General features: G+C 41.7%; 1 protein-coding gene across 1 annotated transcript in view; it reads left to right on the forward strand.

Annotated features, from left to right (window-relative positions):
• Positions 1-2,231: 2,231 nt before the first annotated feature.
• Positions 2,232-22,453, forward strand: part of COL17A1 (collagen type XVII alpha 1 chain) — a 55,140-nt gene continuing 34,918 nt past the window's right edge. Inside the window, exons 1-14 of the mRNA XM_019556180.1 lie at positions 2,232-2,420; positions 8,766-8,831; positions 9,476-9,520; positions 10,624-10,722; positions 12,715-12,852; positions 13,186-13,233; positions 14,024-14,059; positions 16,122-16,169; positions 16,955-17,098; positions 18,194-18,349; positions 18,615-18,686; positions 19,909-19,980; positions 20,612-20,680; positions 21,806-21,970. Coding sequence (XP_019411725.1) covers positions 8,777-8,831; positions 9,476-9,520; positions 10,624-10,722; positions 12,715-12,852; positions 13,186-13,233; positions 14,024-14,059; positions 16,122-16,169; positions 16,955-17,098; positions 18,194-18,349; positions 18,615-18,686; positions 19,909-19,980; positions 20,612-20,680; positions 21,806-21,970 — 1,147 coding nt within the window. The 5' untranslated portion in view covers positions 2,232-2,420; positions 8,766-8,776. The remainder of the gene's footprint in view (positions 2,421-8,765; positions 8,832-9,475; positions 9,521-10,623; positions 10,723-12,714; positions 12,853-13,185; positions 13,234-14,023; positions 14,060-16,121; positions 16,170-16,954; positions 17,099-18,193; positions 18,350-18,614; positions 18,687-19,908; positions 19,981-20,611; positions 20,681-21,805; positions 21,971-22,453) is intronic.

The following is a 22,453-nucleotide window of genomic DNA, read 5'->3' on the forward strand; positions in this document are numbered from 1 at the left end:
GAGTACAAGGGGAGAATGACGTCCCGGGATTTGCTCGAGAAGCATCTATGGATGCACGCCAGCATTTTGGTCGCTTTACTAGCCGCAGCATTGCATTGGAGGCTCATGTTCATCTTGTGGTCAATGATGACCCCCAAGTCTTTTTCTTCTGTATATATAGCTCCATCAGTTATAGCACCAAGAGAATCTAAGTTGGGGCAGACTCTAGGGAGCAATTTTTAGAAGTGTGCACCAGGGTAAAAAAAATGACAAAATGAGATATTAACATGTCTCCCCAATCTAAATGTGTCCTGTCCCTACTGTTTAGACACCATTTTAAGGGGGCAGTATCCATGGCCCTTTAATTTATAGCCCGTCTGTTGAGACTGTCAAACGGGGAGCCAATGAGAGTCTCATTTTCAGCACTGCTGCCTACCTGTAAGTCCACTGTCTTCATTTGATGGTGTGGATTATTTCTCATCCCCTCCATAAATCAGAGCCTTGAGACTATGATGAAAATATCACCTGTCCACTATGAATGGGACTGAAGACACTTGGCTCGTTTCACACAGCTCATCTAACAAGCATCAGATGGCAATGGTTTTATCACTGGCCTAAACCACTCCTTTTTTCCTCAAATTTTCTCATTTGAATCCTGATTCAAGTAGCTTACAGTGAGTGATACTTCTTCCTGTTTCTTTTTCAGATATCTATCAATAGGTCACTTTTTCCCTTGTCTTTTGTTTTCAATGAGCAGTCGATAAAGTGATTAGTCAGGACAGCTCCATAAACAGTCTGTTGCCCAGGACCGCTAACCCAGCATCTTGGTCATTACTGCTTCTGGAAGAATAAAAGATGTCCTTCTCTTCTCTTAGTTTAGATTTTTTATGCCTTCTCATTTACATGGTGAAAGCTTTTTACTTCAGCCCTGGAGCAATTACAGGGCTTTTCTTTTTTCTTTTTCTTTTTTTTAAGTAAGGCTCAGATTTTTCACTCCAGTAAAGACCTTTTGTGCTTCTCCAGTGAGTCACAGGAGCTAGAGACTGCTGGTGTCTAAGAACCTAGAATAGCCCATCAAGTCCTCTGTGTCCTGTTGCCTTGGTTTTCTGTCTGTGGGCATCAGGGTCATGTTTGCAGCTCAGTACTGTAACTTGTATTACAGACCAGTGCTAAAGAAGAAGATCAAAGTAGAGAATCAATACCAGCTTGACAATAAAAGTGAGCAATAACAAAGAATCAATATCTTGAAGATGCAGATGGTCATCTTTGTCTTCCCCCATCAGGTCTTGCACATGTGCAGTTCGGCAGGGCCTGAGGATCAGCTTCTACTTCCCCCGAACTCATTTAATTACTTGTCCAATTTGTCAAGCCAAAGCACTGGCCCTGTGGTTAGTGGTCCACACTGGGATGTGAAGCACCTAGGCATTGTAGGGGCAGCTCACTTCTCCCTTGGGTGGTGAGTTCTTTGTAGTGATCCATTCGGTTGACCTGGAGCAGTATTGGTAAGTTCAAAAGATATTTTCCTCTAGCCCTTTGCAATCAGGAGCCAAGGGGCCTCACACCTTGAGTGGCAGGGAAGCCCTGGGTTCCAGCTGCTCTCCCAAATGCTACAGAACATTTCTTGTAAAGACGTGAAAGTGATGGGTGAAGATACAGCCTGCATCTTTGCCACACCTGCACCAGCACAATCCCTGTGAAAAGAGCAGAAAGCAAAACAAATTCTTACTTCACACTGGAGTGCCATGGGGGAGATTATTCCTTCATGTCATACAGTTTGGTGCATGAAACTTCCTAACAGTGCTGCCTTGTAAATGCTGCATCAGTATTGGTGATGACTGGAAGGTGGTGACTTCCATGGAGCTACCCCAACTAGCAGTAGTTGTGGATTTGGCTCTTGATACTCAAGTTGCCTCACTAAGCCCTAGCAAGCCCTAAGCCCTTGCAGAAGTGCCTGTTAGAGATGATGTACAGACCTGTAATAAAAGCCAAAACAGGTGAAATTTGCACCAACAATGCACAAATCATGTATGAGAAAGCAGTGCCATAATAAGTCATTTCCTCTGACTTAAGTCTTTGTCCCTGTCTCTAAATAGTTAATTTACCTGACCAGGTAGGCATAAGCACTCTCACCTTTCAATAAAGTTTGATTCCTGGAGGCAGATATTTTTTACACTGTGTGTCAGTTGATTGGGAGGGTGGAGTGAGGCAAGAAAACAAAACACACCTTTGTCAGTACTTGTCTGGGAGCAAAGACTTGGGAAAGAAAAGTAAAGGGGGGGTGAAATAGATTAAATACAAGAAGAGAAGAACATTCTTGGAGGATCAGTCAGACATCACACACCTTTGGAGGGATGCAGTATAAAGTGTAGGTAGCAAATTTTGAGAGACAGGAAACAGTTGAAGAAAGAGGGATTTCCAGGTCATTAGCTTAAAGGCTCCAGGTAAGTAAAATAAGAAGCCAAAAAAAAAAAAAAGTGTTCTGTACTATTTCTTTTCCAGATTCCCTGCACAGCCAATGTGGTTTTTTTAGAGGAAAAAAGGGAAAAATTCTGTGGGACATCCAATATAAAAATCCTATCAAGTATGTAAGTGTTGGGTTACTTTGGGCTACCTACATTTGGACTAGGGGGAGCTCTTTAAATGGATGCTTAGTGAAAGACATTGATATGCTGAGGTATGAGGAATGTAAATGAGAGTGTAGATATTTTTCTTTGAATGCTTATTGTAAAATCATCATGCGGCTGAGGAAGTGTCTAGCTGTGTTAGGATCTGGAAGAACAGCTATCTGCATTGCAAGATGCAAGTTATCTGGTGCTTGCTTTTAAAAAGAATGTATTTGGAATGAACGTGAAGATTGACTTTAGGGGAGCTGGTGAAAGTGGAGGACAATATTAGGACCCTGGGTGGACTGACTTGCAAACCAGACAGCACCAACAGCCACTTTAGGATGAAACTATATATTGGGAGGCACCAACTTTGCTTTTAAGGAAATCAGTTTCAGACAAAGGGAGCTATTTATCAGCAGTGAGTCACATATCATGGACTCCTGGACAAATTTGTTTTCATGTAAGATTAAGAGGCCAAGAATTGTATGGTACACTTAAAAACTGGTTCAAAGCAAGTCAGGAAAGCTTTATTTGAAAATCCATTTGAATGTGTTGTGCAGTGGGCTCTAGTGTCTAGTCACAGGGCTGTTTCTCAGGACACCTGGGTTGTATTCCTGTCTTTGCAGCTTGCTGTCAGTATCACCTTGGGAAAGTTCCTTTGCCTCAGTTTCTCCAGCTATGAAATGGATGATCATAAAGCTTACCCATTTTTTAGAAACCCTGACTGGAAAGTCTCAGTTTGTAGGAATATTTAACTCCCTCTGTACAAGTGGAATGAGAAGGGTGCAGGACAGGTTGTTCTTGCTTTGAATTTGGATTTGTTTTTGCTTTGGGCAGAAAGAAAACCATGCTCTTGAGGGTAGATGATTGTGACTGCATTGTACAATCCAGTCAAGGCTCCACCCTGCCTTCTGAAACAAAGAACTGCAGATTATAAATTAGAGCCGAGTGTGGCTAATATTACACGCTGGTCCTAGACTGTGAGTGAAGGTCAGAATAAGGCTGTGATTTATTTTCTTAGCTGAATGTTGGTGACATGTAAAAGATGTAGCTAACAAAGTATACACCTTGAAGGATGTTAGGTGTCATGGAAGCGGTGGTTTGGTTTTGAATTACTTTATTAGTATTGCTGTTCTGAACAATTTACCTGACCTCAGAATATGAGTTTGATCAAGGATTATGGGTTCTGTGGAATCCTTTCCATAAAATAGGATCAAAGATTTTCATCAACATCATTAATTGCATCACTTCATTGTGTCCCTTTTTCTACCAGAATACATCACAGCTGAAGAAATTTAAATGGGTTAAAAGGATCAGAGTGTGTTTCGTTTTCCTGATTAGGAATGCAGCAATTTCCTGACATGAAAACAGAAATGATAGGTGTAGAAACTAACAGAATGCAAAGCAACCACTTCCATTAAAATATCTCTCTACAAATATAAATTAATGTAAGAAGTTCCCCAATGACAAAATATATAGAACAAACATTATTCCTGCCGTATGCAAGTAGTAGCTATTTTTTTAAATAACCAGAAAGTTTGGCTTGTCCAGGTAACTGCAGCAGCTGAGATTTGCTGAGCATCTTTAGGCCCTTCATTATATTAAGTGTCCATTATGTAGGACCTGCCATAATGCAACTCTTCTTGTGTTTGTGAAAGCATATCTCATGGAAGTAATAGTTAAATATGTTATTCCATTGCATTTAAAATAACAGATGCACCTGGAGACAGACGACGTACGTATGTTTGTGTGGATGCCTAGTCGAGCCATTCTGGCTGAATTATGGGCTTGCGCTCTTTCTTTGATCCTGCAGGCGTATTGCACACCCTTTGTTCAGACTGAAATGAGTTGGGGCACAGCTCAGGAGAAACCCTGACCTGCTCAAGATTGGGCTCACATGGCACTTTTCATACAGTAATCTCAAAAGGATGGACAGTTCTTGTAACTTAACTCTGCCTACCTCCTATTGCTTGAGAGCTATCCCATTTCACAATCTCGTAGCTCAGGGATGTTTGCTAAAGGTTTCTATGATTCAACAGAGATTTTCTTGCTTGACTCCTACATAGCCCATAGCTATATCTTTGTGAATCCAGACAGATGTCTGTGCAGTAAATCAGCACTGGGAGCTACTGGAACTCAGACCGAATAGTTCGTTGAAGAAAAGGCTGATAACTGCACTAGTGTCACTCTGTGGAATAAAGCTGGAGCACAGAGCCAGCTGTCCCTCCAGCCCAGGGATGTGTAGGTTACCTGGAAGGGTCTATTTTCATTTGTTCTTCTTATGTTATATAAGCAGTGTTAAAATAGAGCACTCTTGATTGTCAAGAGCGAGTGGAACAACCTCTTGTCTATAGTGACATCGTTAAACTCTCAGAGGTGGAAAACCCTCCAGGAAAGAAGGCCATGGTGCTGCAAAATGGGAGATAAGCAGCCTACAAAATGTAGATATCCTTAGCCTGAACATTGGCATGGCCAGGAAATGAGCTCATACAGGCACTAATTTCCACCAGCTATGTTTAGTGCAGGAACATTTAAGTCCATGCCCAGTCTGGATAGAAATTGGATGACAGCTGAAGCACCATCCTCACCCCATGGGGAATGACCAGGGACTCATCTGTGCAGAGAAGTGTAATTTAAACCCTGCAGATGGAATAATGCTTTCCAAATGTAGTCCCACATCCTGCATACACTTCAGAAAGTGTATGACTTTCCTCACTTGAGCAGATCGCTGAAGTCATAGCTGTTAGTATTAGTGGCTTCATTGTGAATTGCAGGTAGCTGCATGCAGTAGCTATTACTGCGTAAGGATTTGGGTGCGGTCAGTGACTACTCACATGAGTAAAGTCCCATACTTCTGTGAGCATATGCAGGATCAGTCTTAAATCCATTTTAAAACAATTGTGTTCTAGAACAGGATGCAAAACTTGTGAAGTTCCAATCTGTTTCCCTCTGGAAAAAAACTTGAGTTGCCTTTGATGTGTCTTTCCCCAGTAGACCCAAAGACAGGGAGTTGGAGCCTTTCAAAAGCTGTGAATATGCTTTAGGCACCAGTTCCTTGAGGCAACTGACAATCTCAGCTGGAGTCTTCATTGCTTTTGTAGCACAAGCTTGTATGAAATACCTATTGCCATTGGGGAAAATAGTTTAAATGAGATGATAAAGGAAAATGTTTCACAGAACCTCAGACTAAAAACAACAGTCTGCAGGCTTGCAGAAACCAAAACTCTTGAGTTTCCTTTTCTCTAGCCATGACACACAATCAGCCTGAACCTGAATGGAGCTGGTCCCCTGCAATTCCTATGGAAATGCTTTGAGATGGGATGTGCTCTGCAGCTATCAGGATCTGGCCAATGTTTTGCTACAGTTTACTTATAGGAAAAATAAGCAGACAAAGTGACTGATGATACAAAGAGACACATTCTCAATAACTTCGTAAGCACTTAAATTGTGCACTGTAAGAACATCCCTAGGACCTGTTTTGAACACTTACTTAGATGAAGAGTTATAGGGAAGGGGAATAATCATCCTTTTTGTAATCAAGGTGATTGTTCAGGGTGTCCTTTCTCCACTCAGCTGTCTGGGTTCCCAGCCAGTTTTGAGAATGCAAGAGTTATTTAAAGACAGAGCAACTTGAGGTTACAACCCACGTTTACGGCAAATGTGATTTTTATCAGGGACAAGACAGCACATTCTTCCTTAGGATATTATGCCTGATTCCTGACTGTGTTTCCTATGGCATCTTTCTTTGTGTCTGTACAAAGTGAGTGTCACATGGCAGTGTGTCAAACTGGGGATGTTTTACGCTTGATTTGCACAAATGTAACTGAAATGTAACTTAAAGCACTGAAAAATTGAACCCATCTTCTGTGTTTGTCAATTCAATCCTGACCCTTTGCTGCTCAAACAAAACTCCTGAGAACTTGGAACAGAATTTTGCCTGAATCTCTTAGAGAATCAGCCTTTAAACACATTGCTTTCAAGTCAAACTCCACGTCTTCAAATAAGGTGGAATCCCTAAAAGATTCGGTGGAATTTCGTTTGAGAACAACTCTAGTACTTTTAGCATGTTAAAATCTCCCCTGTTCTGGTGACTAGGTTTATTAGGCATGGTGAGATATTATTCTAGTAAAACTAAGACTGTGAGACTGAACATTTCATTCTATCCAGGGGAATTTTCTCTTGGCTACTGTTGGTTTTCCCTAACTGTGTAATTCTTTCTCACATCAGTGTATTTGCAAAAACGAAGGCAGACAGTACTAATGCTTCCTGGGATTACACTTTTGGCTAGAAACAGGGATAAAAGTCAGTAAGGATAGATCTACAATGAGTGTTGTGTAGCTTAGACATACCTAAGATAGCTTAACCTAAAGTAACCTGGTTGCTGGTAGCAGTTTACCCATGGTAGCATGAGCTCACCTGAGAAAGAAGGTGAATTAGTTCATGCTGAGCTCTTTGCTGGTGCAGATAAACTACTTTTATTACCCAACTGAGCTAGGTTAAAGCCAGCGGGATGTGTCTAAATTACATGGCAGTCACTGCTATGATTTCAGTATAGACATACCCAAAGACAATGTAACACTTAACGCTTTTGGCGGTGCTGTTGCATTTTCACCACTGGTGACAATAGCAGGATCACTGCAGTAGACAGGATCTCCACAGCGGCTCAGTCATCTAGTCCTGCTCCAAGGAGGTACATGGGACTGTTGTTTTTTTGTTTTTGTTTTTTTAATCCTGTCTTTTGGTTCCAGCTCAGAAAGGAGCAGAGTTACACCATAATAGAGACAGTTAAGTCATGAAGTCATGAAGCTTTGATCTGAATCCAGATCTAATCTCTCCCTGAGTTATGGGGTGGGTTTGGCTCCAGGGAGTTTGCTCACTCCCATCTTAGTTGTTGGCTTTGCCATCTCTCCTTCTTAGTCTACCTTCCATGCCTCCTGTTGTGTCTGGGCTTGTTTTGTGTGAACTGCTCATGATGACTCTTTGAGTTAGCATCTGGCCTGCTACTTCTCCTGCTTTGGTGAAAGCATGGTGTCAAGTTCAGCAGTCATACTCACGTGCCTGCAGAAAAGCTCCTGGGGTACAACAGGAATGTCTGTAGACAGGGATGGTCTCTCTGAAGTTAAACCTACCAGCTGCTGGATGTCACTTATGCTTCACACAGGAAATGCAGTCTCTTGAGCAGAAAGAAAATAATCCATCTTTTTCCCTCTGAGGGCATGCTGTTGGTAAATGCACGTAAGCTGCCTGTTCCTTAACACATAACATTAGTTTTTATTGCCTGTTGCACAGTATGGCATCACATTGGGCACAGCTAGAGAATGACAGTGTAATGTGGGCACCAGTTTGGTGGACATAAGTGCTGAGTTGACAAAACCTATATAGATATTGCTTACCCATCTTGTGTATGGCTACGCAAGTTCTGCACTACAAGATCTGCATTGTCTATCCACATATCTCTATATGTGGAACACTACTGGCCCCTTGTCTGCCTATATACATCTTTTGTCTCTAGCCTTAGATTTTAAGCAATTTGGAGCAAGCGTCATCCTTATTTTTCCCTAGCACGGTGAGGTCTTGATACATAACCGGGGTTCGTAGGGTGATAATCATCATATTTTTATAGGGCTATACAGTGGGTCTACATTATACATGGTCAATAGGACAGTTAACGTCTGGTTTGTCCAGATGTTTCTCTTTGGCAGAAGTTGCTGAGTATGTAAGAAAGCAATCAATAAAATATATGATTTAATTAAAATTGTTTTTCGATATTAGGAGATGTAGAATATTCATCTTAAAAATATAAGCTGGTAGGGCAAGTGAATGTGGCAGCAAAAAAAAAAAAGCACCCAGCAAGTCCTTTAGCTCTAGGTAGCGGAGTTAATGACAAGAGAAACACAGATTTGAAAAAATAGAAAGAGCACAGGTCAGTTTGCAACTGTTTTCCACAAATAGGTTGGATGCTTTGCTTTTTTAGAGGTCTGTTGTCTCCATTTCCAGGAAGAATTCCTTTGCTTTCCACTGGGTGCCTGGCTAACCATTCATTCCTAAGCTCTGTTTGTACATCTCTGGTAGCTCCAAACCAGCTGGTGATCAGACATAGACTCATCCTGCTGTAGTGCTCATATCAAGTGTCTATGAAATTATGTTCCTTTCAGTGCAATTTGTCTGCCTTTCCTGCAGGTGGTAATGGTATGGATTCCCTAACAAAGAAAACCAAACAAGACGGATCTGAAGTCACCGAAAGATGTAAGTAAAGATCCATATAAAAAATTGGTCCAAAATTTTACAGGGGATCAGATCTGAGCCTGGCCAGACGTGTAGCCTGCATTTCCCTCAAGCTTCGCAGGTGTATGTCTTGTCATAGACACCACAGTAAACTTTCAGGAGAATTTACACTGCTGCGTGCAACTAATCTTGCTTCATGGTGAAAAGCTGGACTGGGGTTCTGGATTCCTGGCACTGCTATAGTCCTCTTGTGTGATCTTGGACAAGTTGCTTTATGTTTCAGTGCAACACTTGTACAACAGGGAGAGTATGTGTATACTGTAGGTCTTGTAGACATCACCAAGCTAGCTTTGAACTAACAACACTTGCTGAATCACACATTCAGGAGCTTTTAGGCTGCTGCATGCAACAAATTTAATCTGGTTTAAACTAACTACCTTTTGGTACTGGCAGCAACGTGGAGATCAATTTGATCAAAAAGATCAATGAGAGTACCAAAGAAAAGGCAGCCAAACAGTGAATTTCTGTGAAAATCATAGGTGTCATATGTATTGGTTGGAAAACAGTTTGTCTGTATGGTCTCAAGAGCATCCTAAAATCTGGCATAAAACCTGCCCCTTGCCTGGTTGGTTTAGAGCCCTAACTTTAACTTTTTCTTTCCACAGTTATTACAGAGACTGTAACCACAAGACTGACATCCTTACCACCAAGTAAGTGAATATTTAGGCATCAGATTTCTGCAATATGTGCACTTCCGTGGATTTTGGTGCATTTGCTTGGTGTGACTTTGAAGTACTATAAAGTGTTCAGCAATTCCTCCTGTAATGTTAGTCACTATCAGAAAGGACAGTCTTTGGGGACCTGCTGACATGGCATGAGAAAGAAGCTAATGGTGATGACTTAAGATTCATGGGCTAGAGTTGAGCCCTTGAACTATTTGATCAAGCATTGAGCAAGAGTTTATATTTTGATGTGTTGCCTCCAAAGAAGAAAGTTCCCTGTGGGTGAAGTTAAGAAAAGCTGGCCCATAGGTGAATAAGAGTATCCCCTGAAGAAGCAGGTGACACAATACAGTGATGGCACAGACAGATTGGCTGTAGGGTTCCCTGATTTGCTGTTTCCCCTTGCATATTCCTTAAGTACTCTTTCTCCTAGCACAACACTCAGAGGGAGGTCAAAAAGTACAATACCAGCCAAAAGTACAATACCAGCCTTTCCCTAGGATATAGCCAAAGATGATCCATAAGAGATCATTTGGGGCAGGAGCTGTGATTTACACTTCCCTGCACCAGCATGAGGAAATCCTCTGTGCTTCTTGCATGTGATTCCTGAGTAAGAAAGTTGCTTTGGGCTGGATAAAAAATGGAAGTGATGTATAGCCCTCAGTCACTTCAGCAGTCTCACCATTACGGTGCATCTCTGTGGCACAGTACAAGCCATGTATAGAGATCCCCAAGCTTGCTCTGAACAAGATAGCTTGCGTACTGGAAGTATAGAGCTTGGACTAAATAGTAGGCTAGGTGCAGTGCTACTCAAGTATGGTTCTATAGGTTCAAGCACTCGATCAAATTCAGGTATCTGTACCCATCACTGTATTGTTCTGTGCATGCACAATCTTAGAGCTTGAGGAAGGAAAAGGGGTGTAGGATGGCTGGCTTCTCCAGCACTGATAACTCCATCCACACAGATGGTTCCAAAGATGCCTCCTGGTCTAGTAATCACCAGCCCTGGATACCCCCTTGTGCTGCTGCTTTGCTCTTGTCCTGGTCTCATAGGCCATTAGGAAATCTCATTTTGTGTTTGTCTCGTACAGAAGGAGGGAGCAGCAGTGGGATCAAAACATCAGCCCATGGCGGAGGAAGTGGAGTAGAAAAGAGGACTTACACCCATGGCAGCAGCTATGTGACTTCAAGTAGGTAGTGAAAAAGCCCAGTGGGAATGAGCAGAGAGCAAAAACAACTTAAACAGATCAGGGAAGGAGGCAGATGGGCACATCCCAAGGTTGCCTCCAGCAGATGCTTATTGTTCTCAAACTTGTATGTGAATGGCGAGAGCAAGCTTACTGTGACTGTCCTGTTCCTACAACGTGATTGGCACTTCTGACTCTCATTGCTGTTAGTCAGCGTATAACCGGTATAACTGGTCAGTGTTTTTCACATGAACCATTCCCCTCAGAAAATACAATTTGGTCAAAACTGACACTTTCAGAAGGGAGATATGTTGATTCAACTATATTTTTCATTAGGGAGAAACTGTGACGACAGTATAACGGCCAAATGTCCAATCATTTTGTTTCAATCGTAAGTTCCCGCACTTCTCTTGTGGACATTTCCTATTTAAAGCCTCTGGGAATTTTTTGTTTCCCCAAAATTTTCAATGTTTTGACTTTCCATTCCTGCCCAGGATGGAACAGATTCTCAGCAGAAGGCAGAACCATTTTCCAGATGACCCTAGCTCTTTGAAATGCTGGGTATGAGTTATCTGGAAATTTGTTTTACATACCACAATCACATTTTCCAAGGGCAGCTTTACAATAAGGGGTGCAAATCAGAGGTGAAAAGGATGACCCATCTCCTGAGCTGTGCTCCTTTCCTTGTGAATATGCTATAATCACAGGCTTCTCTTTAAGGAGGTTTTTTCCTGTATTGTCAAAATGAAGGTAATAAGAGATGGGGAGAGCACCTGCCAGCCATTTCTCTATATATGTGATGCCCCCTGCTGTTGTGGGATAGTTTGGGAAAGTAAAACCACACAAAGAGAGTATATTACAGAAATCCTTCCCAGCTCTCCAAAAGAGTTGAATAAAACGAGCAACTGAAGTGCAATATGGAGTGGGCACAATATGGAAGTGATTAGTACATGCCTCAGGAGACCTTTATACTCGCAGGAAGCCCATAGCATATAAGGGCCAGATTCTGAAATCAGTTCCATCCATTTCTGTCAAGTCTAGAGGGACTCCACTGAATGAAGCAGACATAAGCAGATTAGCGCCAGCCTAACTGGCAGTCAAACCCAGACCCAAAGTAGCTCACTTCAGTGGTGCTTCAGGATACACTATCTTCTTGGCAGCCTGATTTTTTTTTTTTAAGTCATCGCCTGTAGTGAGAGAACAATAATGCAAGCTGCTATGAGTTAATCAGTTTTGGGGTGTGCTGATGCCTCGAACAGAAGCCTTGCATTCTCAGTGCCATTCCCTCCTATGTTTTAAATGGGAAAACACCACAGGCTCAATAACCACAAGAAGACTTAAGCAAAAAGCACTCCACTGAGATAGCAAAGATGTGTCCTCTCTGTGCTAATGAGTGAACAATGTCCACTGAAAGGATAAGGATATGGATTCCCATGCTGTCAGGGATATCAATTCCCATGCCGCTGAGCATTATCCCATCAGTACTACCTGCTGCAGTATTTATAGATGATTTTCCTATCTCCACATAACCCTGTGTCATGGATCTTGTTTTCCAGCAGCATCGCTTACATTCTCAATCAGCATCTCATCATATTTATGGTCCGTAACAGAAGACTTTAATCTACAGATGGGCCTGAACTCAAACCAGATCCCATCCCCAGCCAAGCCCCAGTATTGCTCAGCTTTGGGGAAATAGCTGGTTCCTCTTTCTGGGCTAGAGCTTGCCCTCACTGATGTCTTCCTTTTGGCTTTAATGCTATCAGGATTTATATCTCTCCAAACAGGAGGGCTAGAACCACACATGCAAACCCCTTTGAACTTCAGAGATGTTCAGATCCAGATCCAAATTTTGTGGCTCTGTCTTACCCCTAATTCTAATCTACCCCTTCATTTTAATGTGAGATCCACTTATGCCAACAAAGAATAACATGAGGCATCCCTTTACACCTATAAGAGATATCTCTATTTTCTGAGGGGGTTTTGTTTTACCTATAGGTGGAAGTGGTAGAATGAATTCTTCCTCCTCATCTTCCGGCTACAGGCAGGCACAGTCTCCCAGCTCTACTCTCACCAAATCACCTGCCTCAACCTTTGAAAGAAAAACCTATGTCACTCGCCATGCAACATATGAAGGTATCATAGATTGGGTCATAGAAATGGGGAATTAAAAGTGCACTGCAAATGCAAGAGAACTCTGTAAACATAAATCCCACTGTGAGCCAGTTAGGAAATGGGTCACAAAAGACGAACGTTAATGGAAATTAGCAACAGAGTCTTAGTTATAATCATGTTTAGCCAAATAATTTCCATGGCTTCATTGTAGCTGGAGGCTAAAAGCAGCTCAATATAGCAGCCAGTGGCTCTTTTTAGATAGAAATGCCTGTTGCCCCATAGGATATGGCAGATTTTGACATGAATAAATGTGTGGTTGCAAGGCTTCAGTGTGGAATCTTTTTTTTTCTGCAGGGAGCTCCAGTGCAAATTCATCTCCAGAATTCCCTAGAAAGGAGTTGGGTATGTTTTTATATTATTGTCTTTCGGAAATCAGGCCAAAATCACATGTATCTGCCATTCTGTGGTTTCTGGCATGGTATATTCTTGCAAGACACAAATGAATAAATCACACGTGATGTGCATGATGACTCCTGTGGGGCAGAAAGACTGTGGAGAGGAGTTGCACCTTGCTCTCCAATAGGTGACTTCAAAGCAGGCAATATAATCCTCTGCCATCAGTGGAGCTCATTGGAATTGATGTTAATGAATTTAAGAGATGAATTTGGCATAGTGTCTCTACCCAATGTCTGTTTTAACAGAGACTGTGAGGCATGTCTGCTACACACCACTCCTTGTAGGTGATTCCCCCTTTAAGATCAGATAAGGAAGGAGCCAGACCAAGGGGAGACCTCAAGGAGTTTCCTGTCCCTAATCAGACATCTGCATCCAGTAGTGTGATCCAAGCCATTGCTGTTATGTAGTGACATGGTGTCACACATTCATAGGTCTTTCTCTAAGCTTGACTTCTAATTTACCTTCAAATTCCTTGCTGGGCCAAAGCAGGGGCATTGGCCAGATTTCTGATGTATTGATGGAATAAATAGTGAATGGTCCAGAAGAGCTAAAGACTGTACGTTTTTATTTAGACACCAATGTAATGGACTATAGGCAAAAGATTTGGGCATCAGGGTCCTCTGTCATACCCTGGCTAAACAGAGTAGCAAGATGACATGCAGAAACTCAGCATTAACCTTTAGTTTTCAGAACTGTTACAGCAAATACAATTAATGCTGATCTTCTCTCACTGCAGCATCTTCTGCAACTAGAGGACGAAGTCAAAGCCGAGGTGAGTGGGGGTGGGCTTCTGGAAGAGCCCTTGTTTCCTTCTGGTGTCTTAGCTGTGCACCTTCTGAACAAGTTTCTCAGTTGGTATAACCTAGTTTGCTTGCACAGGAGTAATGTGGATTTTCACCCTCTGCAGGTCTGAACCACTGGGTTTTGAGCAATTGGCCAAGCAAACACAATAAGCAAAAATAGCACAATCATCAGCAGGCAAAGCATTAGTGGAGGCATATGGGGAAATGTTCCTTCTAATACGAGGACCTTCTTTGGGGATGGGATAGCTGAGGCCATCAAATACAGCATAGAGAATTTCACCTCTAGGTCCCAAGTTCAAAATCAAGCCAAGGACATGATACTCTAAAGTTCTGCTTAAGCTACAATATCACTCCCAAATTCATCAGCACTGTCCCTTTCCCTCCCTCTGTCATTTATACATCACTTGCAATAAATCTGTCTGTTTATCCATCCACCCTTATTTAGCCAGCACCACAATAATACCTAAGCTTCTCCAAAGTATTGAAATAGAGAAATAGTAGGCACCCCTCTTGTCCTCCTTCCATTGATACCTGTTATAGGAAGAAGATGCTATTTGTCCAGCTGCATTCCCTGAAATGAGTTTCTGCCTCAGTGGATGGGAATGTAAAACTAGAAGTGGTGCAGTTCATTGCACCACCTTTTCACACAAACTTGATTTGTTTAGACCATTAAAAATGTTCTTCCTTCTCTTCTACCACTTTATCAGGTGCTTGGGAAGAAGTTGGATATAATTGATACAGAAAGACTTACTTTATATTTCCAGCTTCTGAGAAGGCAACTACAATGTCACTTTATCCAAGTTCATCTTAATGATAGATATAAATCAGGAGGCATTGTTATAGCCCTTTCAGGAAAGCATTATAGTTGCCAATTATTTCCACCTGAGCTCTTTGCATTTTCCCAACACTAAGAATATGAGCTCCCAAAGGTACCCTCCAAGCATAATGGAGCTGGCACCAGAGGATCGTGCTCCAGCTTTCCACATTGCTTCAAAGAATAGTCCTAGTCTCACATTTTCACTTGGCTGCCAGACTGAATGCTTTTTTCGTAGTTCACATACTGTTAGGTTTTACCTGGTGGAGCATATATCAGGCACTCCAGCTGACCAGTTTGTTCCTGGACAACCCGACTTAAAGTTCTTTTCTGTCACTTGGTTTAACTGCATAGTAGCACTGTATAGTAAAACCCAGTTGTAAAACTGGTTAATTGCCAGCAATTATGCTTAAATAAATTACCATTTGGGCCTTGACTGTTTCATTTCAAAGCAATTCTGGAGTAAGGAGTGTCCAATAAAAAAACCCTGCATATAAAAGTTAAACCAAATGAGCAAATAGTTAACAATGGAGGCTTTAGAAATGGAGACTTTTTTTCCTGGATAGCAGGTGGGCAGGACCACAGCTAATAACTCTTAAAAAAAACCCAGATGCTATTTGTGGTTCTGTATTTTCTTCTGCATTATGACCGTGTGAGAATAATTACAATAATTAATAGGATGCAGGAACAATCTTGATGTGATTAATGTATGCAAGACTGGACTTTACATTCCTCTATCACCTCCTTAACATGATACATAAGGTGCTATGCAACATTAAACATAAAGCATAAGTGAATTATGATTAAACATTATCATTTAGTAATTTCTCTTCATGGAGTGCTAAAAAGAGTGGTAGAGTCATTAAGAAAGTACTGTGAAATCATGAAAGTCCAGGTTCTGGTACTGATCTTTACACCCAGCAGTGCCTTACTCATTCAGGAGTCCCAGTGTTTTCCATAAGACTACAGAGGAACTAAAATACTTTTCACTGCAACTAAAAGTTTCAGAAGCTAAACTAGTGTAAAAAAACACTTGGAAAAGCTTAAAGGAAGCCCATCCACCATGCTATAAATGCTGCCCAAGCCAAGCAGTAAGATAACAGAAAAAAGCAGGGAATTCACTTTTGCAGCCTGAAGGTCCATTCACACCACTCAGGGCATAAATTCATGATGATCCATATTCATGATCTTCTTGTCTTTCCTTTTCTCTTATCTAGAGAGTGAAATCCGAGTACGGTTACAGAGCGCTTCTCCCTCAACCAGATGTAAGTGTCACAGCTCCTTTTTCAGAGTAAGCAGAGATGCTTGATTGTCCCTTCCTAAGAAGCAGACCTTAGGTGCCAATCCCATTTTAGCTCTGGAGGTAGTTTTGCTTTAATCCTGCCAGCAGGATCCCTTGGACTCAGCAGTCAGGACGGTAGATGGAATGTCATAAAATTTACCAGCAGTGAAAAAAAAAAATTGCACTGAACTCTCCCTTTCACTGCATGTAATTTTAACTGAAAGGAATTTGCTTAGGGGTGGGTTTGCATTTTGTCAGGCTTCCTTTATTTAATCCCCTGAACAAGTCACTCCTTGAAAGAGTCCTGTTGCTAAATTTTCCTTTCTTCACTTTGGCCCTGATCCTGCTCTGATCTGAGCGAGATGCAAAACTCCAACAGACTTCAGTGGTGCAGGAAAGTCAGGAGCTGTTCAGGAATCCTTTGATTCTACTCATAGAGCAATGCAATTCTAAGAATAAGTCTGCCCTACAATAGGTATCTATTTAACTACCATAAGGGGTACATTAGATTGCACAGGATTTTTGACCATGAATATCAATAGAGATCTTCATTAACAGGGTATCCCAACTAGTGTGCCAGAGAGATTAGTATCCCTTCAGGGGGCCTGGGACAGCTTATGGTCCTAGAAACCAATCTAGAGATTCTGGAAATGCCCGTCTTGCCTATTGGATGCTTCATGCTTCAGTCATGTTAAGCATTAAGAGCATCTCTATTTGCTAATTATGCAGTGCACTGAGATTATTTTAGATGTTTGTTTTCTCCCGTAGGGACCGAGCTGGATGATGTGAAGCGTCTAGTGAAAGGAAGTCGTTCAGCCAGCTGCAGTCCCACTCGTTCACCATCCAGCACTCTCCCGATCCCTAAGAAAGCTGTGATGGAGACGAAGATGGTAACAGAGAGTTCCCAGTCAGGTACTTGGCACCAGGATGTTAGTGACAGCAGAGCAGAACTCAGATAAACCCCAAGGCTTGAGACATAGCAATCTCTACCAACCCAAGAAGAGTGCTGGGAACAGCCCAAGCTAAAAATACTTGTTCTCTCCTTCAGAGCATAATGACAAAATAAAAAGGGTCAAAGTTTGACATGAGGGCCCCAGAGAGGGGCCATTTTTGACAGTTCACAAGTTCATTTCCTAATTTTCACAAAATGGAGTGATTTCCAGTTGAGACCTGCTGTAGAACTCGGAGCAAGCAGTTCTCTGTCTTGGTATAAGCATCAGGACAGAGCCAGTGTTGTCAAACAGGCTAGTTTTGGCCCAGTAGCCAGCTCTTTACTGACCTCATGTGGCTTACTGGTCAGTGGATTTGCAGTGGATGGAAAGGTGCTCTTATACACCCCCTTTCTAAACTCTTTAATTCATGTGTCATCTCTGCTATTGTGCTTTAGGCACTCAGAGTCAAATACACAGCTGGCATAACTCCAGGGAACTCCACCAGTGTTCAAGAGAGCAAACACTGCCTTCTAGCATGCTAATAGTGCATACTTCATATTGAGGTGAAATAGTTCAAAACTATTGAGTGAGAAAACCAGTGAGAAATGTATTCACCTGGTATCTTTCCTAGTATGTAAAGATATAGTAGTAGTTTGTGTGTGAAAAGGATCACAGAAACACAACAAGAATTTTGGAATCAATATCCTATGTTGATTACTTAACTAGCATGTGGATTAAAATGTGTTATTTTACTAAGCATACATATAATTGTCTATGGATAACCCTCTGAAATGCTTTACAAATGACTACATTAATGTGGTGAAGAAATTAAGGCCCTCGTTCTCTTTGATCAATGGGTTAAAAATTGAATGTTCTACTGTAGGCCAAGTTGTGAACTCATGTGTTACACCAGTGTACATCTGGAGTAACTGCATTGAAACTAGTGGCACGATCCCAGATTTGAACCAACGTAACTCAGATGAGAATCTGTCTCACTGTGTCATTTGCCAGGTAAATCTAGAAGGTCTGATTCCAGAGCCTGGTTTCACTTTACCCCATTACTGTTTTCTTCCAGTGTCAGGGACCTATGATACAACTATCCTGAATGCTGCCCTCCCCTCATACATGTGGTCCTCCACCCTGCCGGCAGGGACTTCCCTTGGTGGCTACCATAACAACATGGCCCAGAGCTCTTCCCTAATCAATGCCATGTCCCATTCTACAGGATCAGGTACAGTAACTTCATTCTAACCTTGTCCAGTCACACATGTGTGTGATCAAAATCTCCTCTCCTTTGTGATCTTGATAAAACAGAGCTTATGTGTAATGGTTTCAGAGGTTTCCCTTATGGTGTTAATTGTATGTTTTCAATAATGCTATTTCCTTGGGAACCATTCCCTCTTAGACATTGGTAGCTGTGCCATCTGCCTGGATATGCTGGCTGTCCTGCTGTGCCCCATAGTTAGGAGTCTTTCCCTGTCTTCTTCTGTTTGCAGTGTTTGGAGTCCCTAATAATCTGGCTCCCAGCAATCCCAGTCTGAATGCAGGGCTGAGCACATCCTCAACAGGTCAGATTTCTCTATTCTTCCCTCCTTCATTTCACAGAGACAAGAACATGAACATGAAATACATAATGAAATGATGTCTTGGTCAATCTCCCTCCATGCCAGTCCTGATTGCAGTCAAACCAGTAAGGGTGTAGACCCAGAGTAACTCTCCTGGTGGCAGGCGAGTTACTCTGGATTTTACTTGTGGCACTGGCACAAGTATAGGAGTATATACTAGAAGGCAAGATTAATTATAAGATAATTTTATAAGCAGCAGTTTACTTCATCACATGTTATAAAGGGACTGCAGGAAGCAGAGCTTCTAAATAGAAAGCAGTGATTAGAATACAAAGATGTAGGGAAGGGGGGGAGAAAAAAAGGAGGTATTGCTAGGAGAGGTAAAGTAGGCAGCGGAGAAAAAAGCAAAGCAGTTAACCCATTGAGAAATATAGGGGTTATAAAAACTAATCCAGGTAATTAGTATCTGTAACATGTTAGTTGAAGGCAGGCAATATTGAAAATCTTGGAGATCTCTGAGGAAACATCATTTATTCAAATACTTCAGAAAGCATCTGTTAGGGCAATTTGTTTATTTCTGCACAACAAACCCTGGATCATACTCTGCAGAATAGTTTTGTGTGTTTCGGGTAACTCAAGTGATGGAGCTTCTACCACAGACATGCCTTTTCTCAAGGAATCTCTCTTTGCTCAATCCCATCCCATAACTTCCTTTTATGGAATACTAAACAATTATTTTACCTTTCATGAGGTATCATTTCCTACATACTGTATGTGGCTATCATTAATTTTCTCATAGCCACACTAGACCTATTCAGTGAATTTAATGCTTTTCCAAAAATAAACCCCTCTAGAGGTGTACAGGTAGCAGTAGGATTTCCTCATGTTCTGTGAGGTCGAAAGTGATCTCCCGTTATTTCTCCTGAGCTGAAAATGACATCCAGGACAGTCAGAGCTGAGGAAGCAGGTGTGGAAGGGAAGGTAACAGGTCTGCAAAATTCTTATTGGAGAAGATGAACAGAGATGCGTGTGAAACATACAGCTGGACCACTGAGTTCATTAGAATCTAAAGAGATCATCTCAGGCCAGGATGATACATCTATACCTTTGCTAGCGGAAGGCACTAGGATTGCTGTTATAGTCCTTGGTCCTGTTTTTATTTAGGAAAAAATACCACTTGCGATGTAGAGCTCCCAAATTCATTTCCAGATATTTTTCTTTGCAGTGTTTGGTGTTCAAAACAACCTGGTTCCACCCCCTGCAGTCATGACCCACAGTGCAACCACAGCCTCTACAGGTCAGCAACTTTTTAATCTTAGGGTGGCAAAGTTGGGTAACTCATCTGTGTTGCTTCCTTATGCAATGTGTGTTCCTATGTCCGAGCTTCTCTTTTACGAACAAATAATTCACATCTGGGGGCTTTCCTATAAGATACAGTTTAAAGAACAGAAGGACAATGCAAGTATTGTCAGAATTACTGCTGTAAGTGAAATGCAGTTGGGATTAAATTGGGAAGGAAATATACTTGCATCTAATTTGTTTTATTAAAATTAATATGAACCCAAGTTCTTTTCATTGTGTTGTCCAGTGTGCTGTGAAATAGCATTGGTTTGACTTTAGCCTTATGGTTATGGGATCTGACTTTTTGTACCCAGTACAAAGAAGGACACAAATCTTGCCCAGTCGTAGTCACTGGAGAAGCCCTTACCCATATAAATTCTCCCATCCATGTTGCAAGAAAAAAGGGCTACTCACACAGATACATATTGCAGGATCAAGTTTAAGGAAGGTTTGGGTGGGTATCCAAGGACCCCCTGCTGCCTTCATTCTGGGAATTAGACTTCAGCCCTCCTCTTTCAGCATCTGCAACTGTGCAGCTCTTCCAATGGCTAGAAGGATTGTAGTCTCTAATGATTTCTCTATTACAGTATATGGTGTGAAGAACAGTTCTTCTCAGAGCAATGCTGCAGCTACTACTGGTGTGGCTACTGCAACTGGTGAGTTGGTAACTCATGGATGTCCAGGATTGACTGTGAGAAGCTGGTGATTTCAGAGCCTGTTGTCCTTGCTCAGGCAGACCATATTTCAAACTCTGTATGACAACAATAGCACATGGAATATTGTTAGGACAATTTGTTACTAACCAAACTGTCCACTAGATGCCACTCTTGCCATTCCAAAATGAAAACTAACGAGAAAGGAATTCAGCACTAGAAAGTCAGAGCCAGACCCCTGATGCTTCCTAGGACAGTTTGGCAATAGCGTCGCTCACTAGAATTACATCAGGGAAATTCAATAGAGTGGCAAGTTGCAAAACTGAGTCCAATATCTTTAACTTTAACGTTGTACCGGAAAATTTGCAGGCTTAGTTTTGTTCATCATTTTGCAACAATACCAGCCCCAAGCATGCAAAAAGTCATGAAGTTAGCTTAAAAATTGGTGACAGTAAATCATAGTCATGCTGAAAATGATGATGACAATGATATTGAGGGTTTTTTTATTCGTCTTCTAGCTGGGGAGCTTTCAGAGTTTGTATTTTGAGCTTTTTTTCCTATAGCTCCAACACTAGACACTTGCTTTTGTTTAATAGAAGCTGAGTTCTCGTGTTATCACGGGTTTGTAGAAGAAATTTAAGAAAAAAAACAAAATACTGTGCAACTCACAGTCAAATTGGTAACACCGATCGCTTCAGATTTATACCAGAATAACAGAGCAACATCAGGCCCAGTATCTTCAATGTTAATTTTACAATACCTTTTCAAAATTCATCTTGTGTATCATTTTGTTTGGAAAAAGGGATGGGGATGAAGACCAAGCAGTCTGATAGGTCTCCTTGCCTATGAATAAATTATATGCTTGTTTCAAGCAGCATGTAGTACTTTCAGTAGTTGTTAGTACACATAGAAAATCTGGGTTCTCAGTAGCACTCAGCACAAAAACTATTGCTCTTTAGCTAGTACAAAGACTGACTTCTCCAGAGTCTGCTGTTTATGGTAGCCTCAACCTCATCATCAAGGAAGACTTAGTTTTACCAAATAATTGTTTTACACCCATTGTGTATATGCATAAGCTCACTCAGCGTAAATACAGTAACCTTTTTGTCCCTTGTCTCCCCATCATAGCTGGCAGCAGGCTGAACTCCCAAAGTGATGACGTTTTGCGCAAAGACTGCAAGTTCCTGCTCTTGGAGAAGGATAATATCCCTGCCAAGAAGGAGATGGAGCTCTTGATCATGACCAAGGACAGCGGGAAGGTTTTTACTGCTTCCAGCACTGGGCTCAATGGAGGTATGTTTCCTACCAATCATTCCCCATGGCATGCATGTGTTCTGGGGGTCATAAATGAATGGTAGTTAATTACACAGATATAGTTACAAGGGTGGAACTCCAGCTGCCATGGCAGGTTCTGATGGACTGCGATATTACTAAACTCTGAGAGGAAAGGCTATGCCCAGGAAATCGGTGAAATCCTTGTCCCATAACCACATTGAACAAAATGCTAGTAAAGGTGCACTAGAGAATAATCCTTAATCCTGCCTGTGTAGTGAGAGGGACTCACTACCCAAAGTCCAGGTTGTATGCACGTCAAAAGACTGCACATAGCCAAAGGGACGAATGTTAAATGTTATAGCCACAGACATTCCCATCACTTCATCCTTTAACCAAGAGAGGCTAGCTTCACATGTCAGGGACAAGGGGACAAAACTGGTTCTCCCTGCATTAAATCCCACCAAGAGCATTGCTGTGTATCACACAGCAGGCATCTTATAA

Source organism: Crocodylus porosus, unplaced genomic scaffold (assembly GCF_001723895.1).
Source record: "Crocodylus porosus isolate Cpor-Errol unplaced genomic scaffold, CroPor_comp1, whole genome shotgun sequence".
In the NCBI taxonomy this organism is placed as follows: Eukaryota; Metazoa; Chordata; order Crocodylia; family Crocodylidae; genus Crocodylus; species Crocodylus porosus.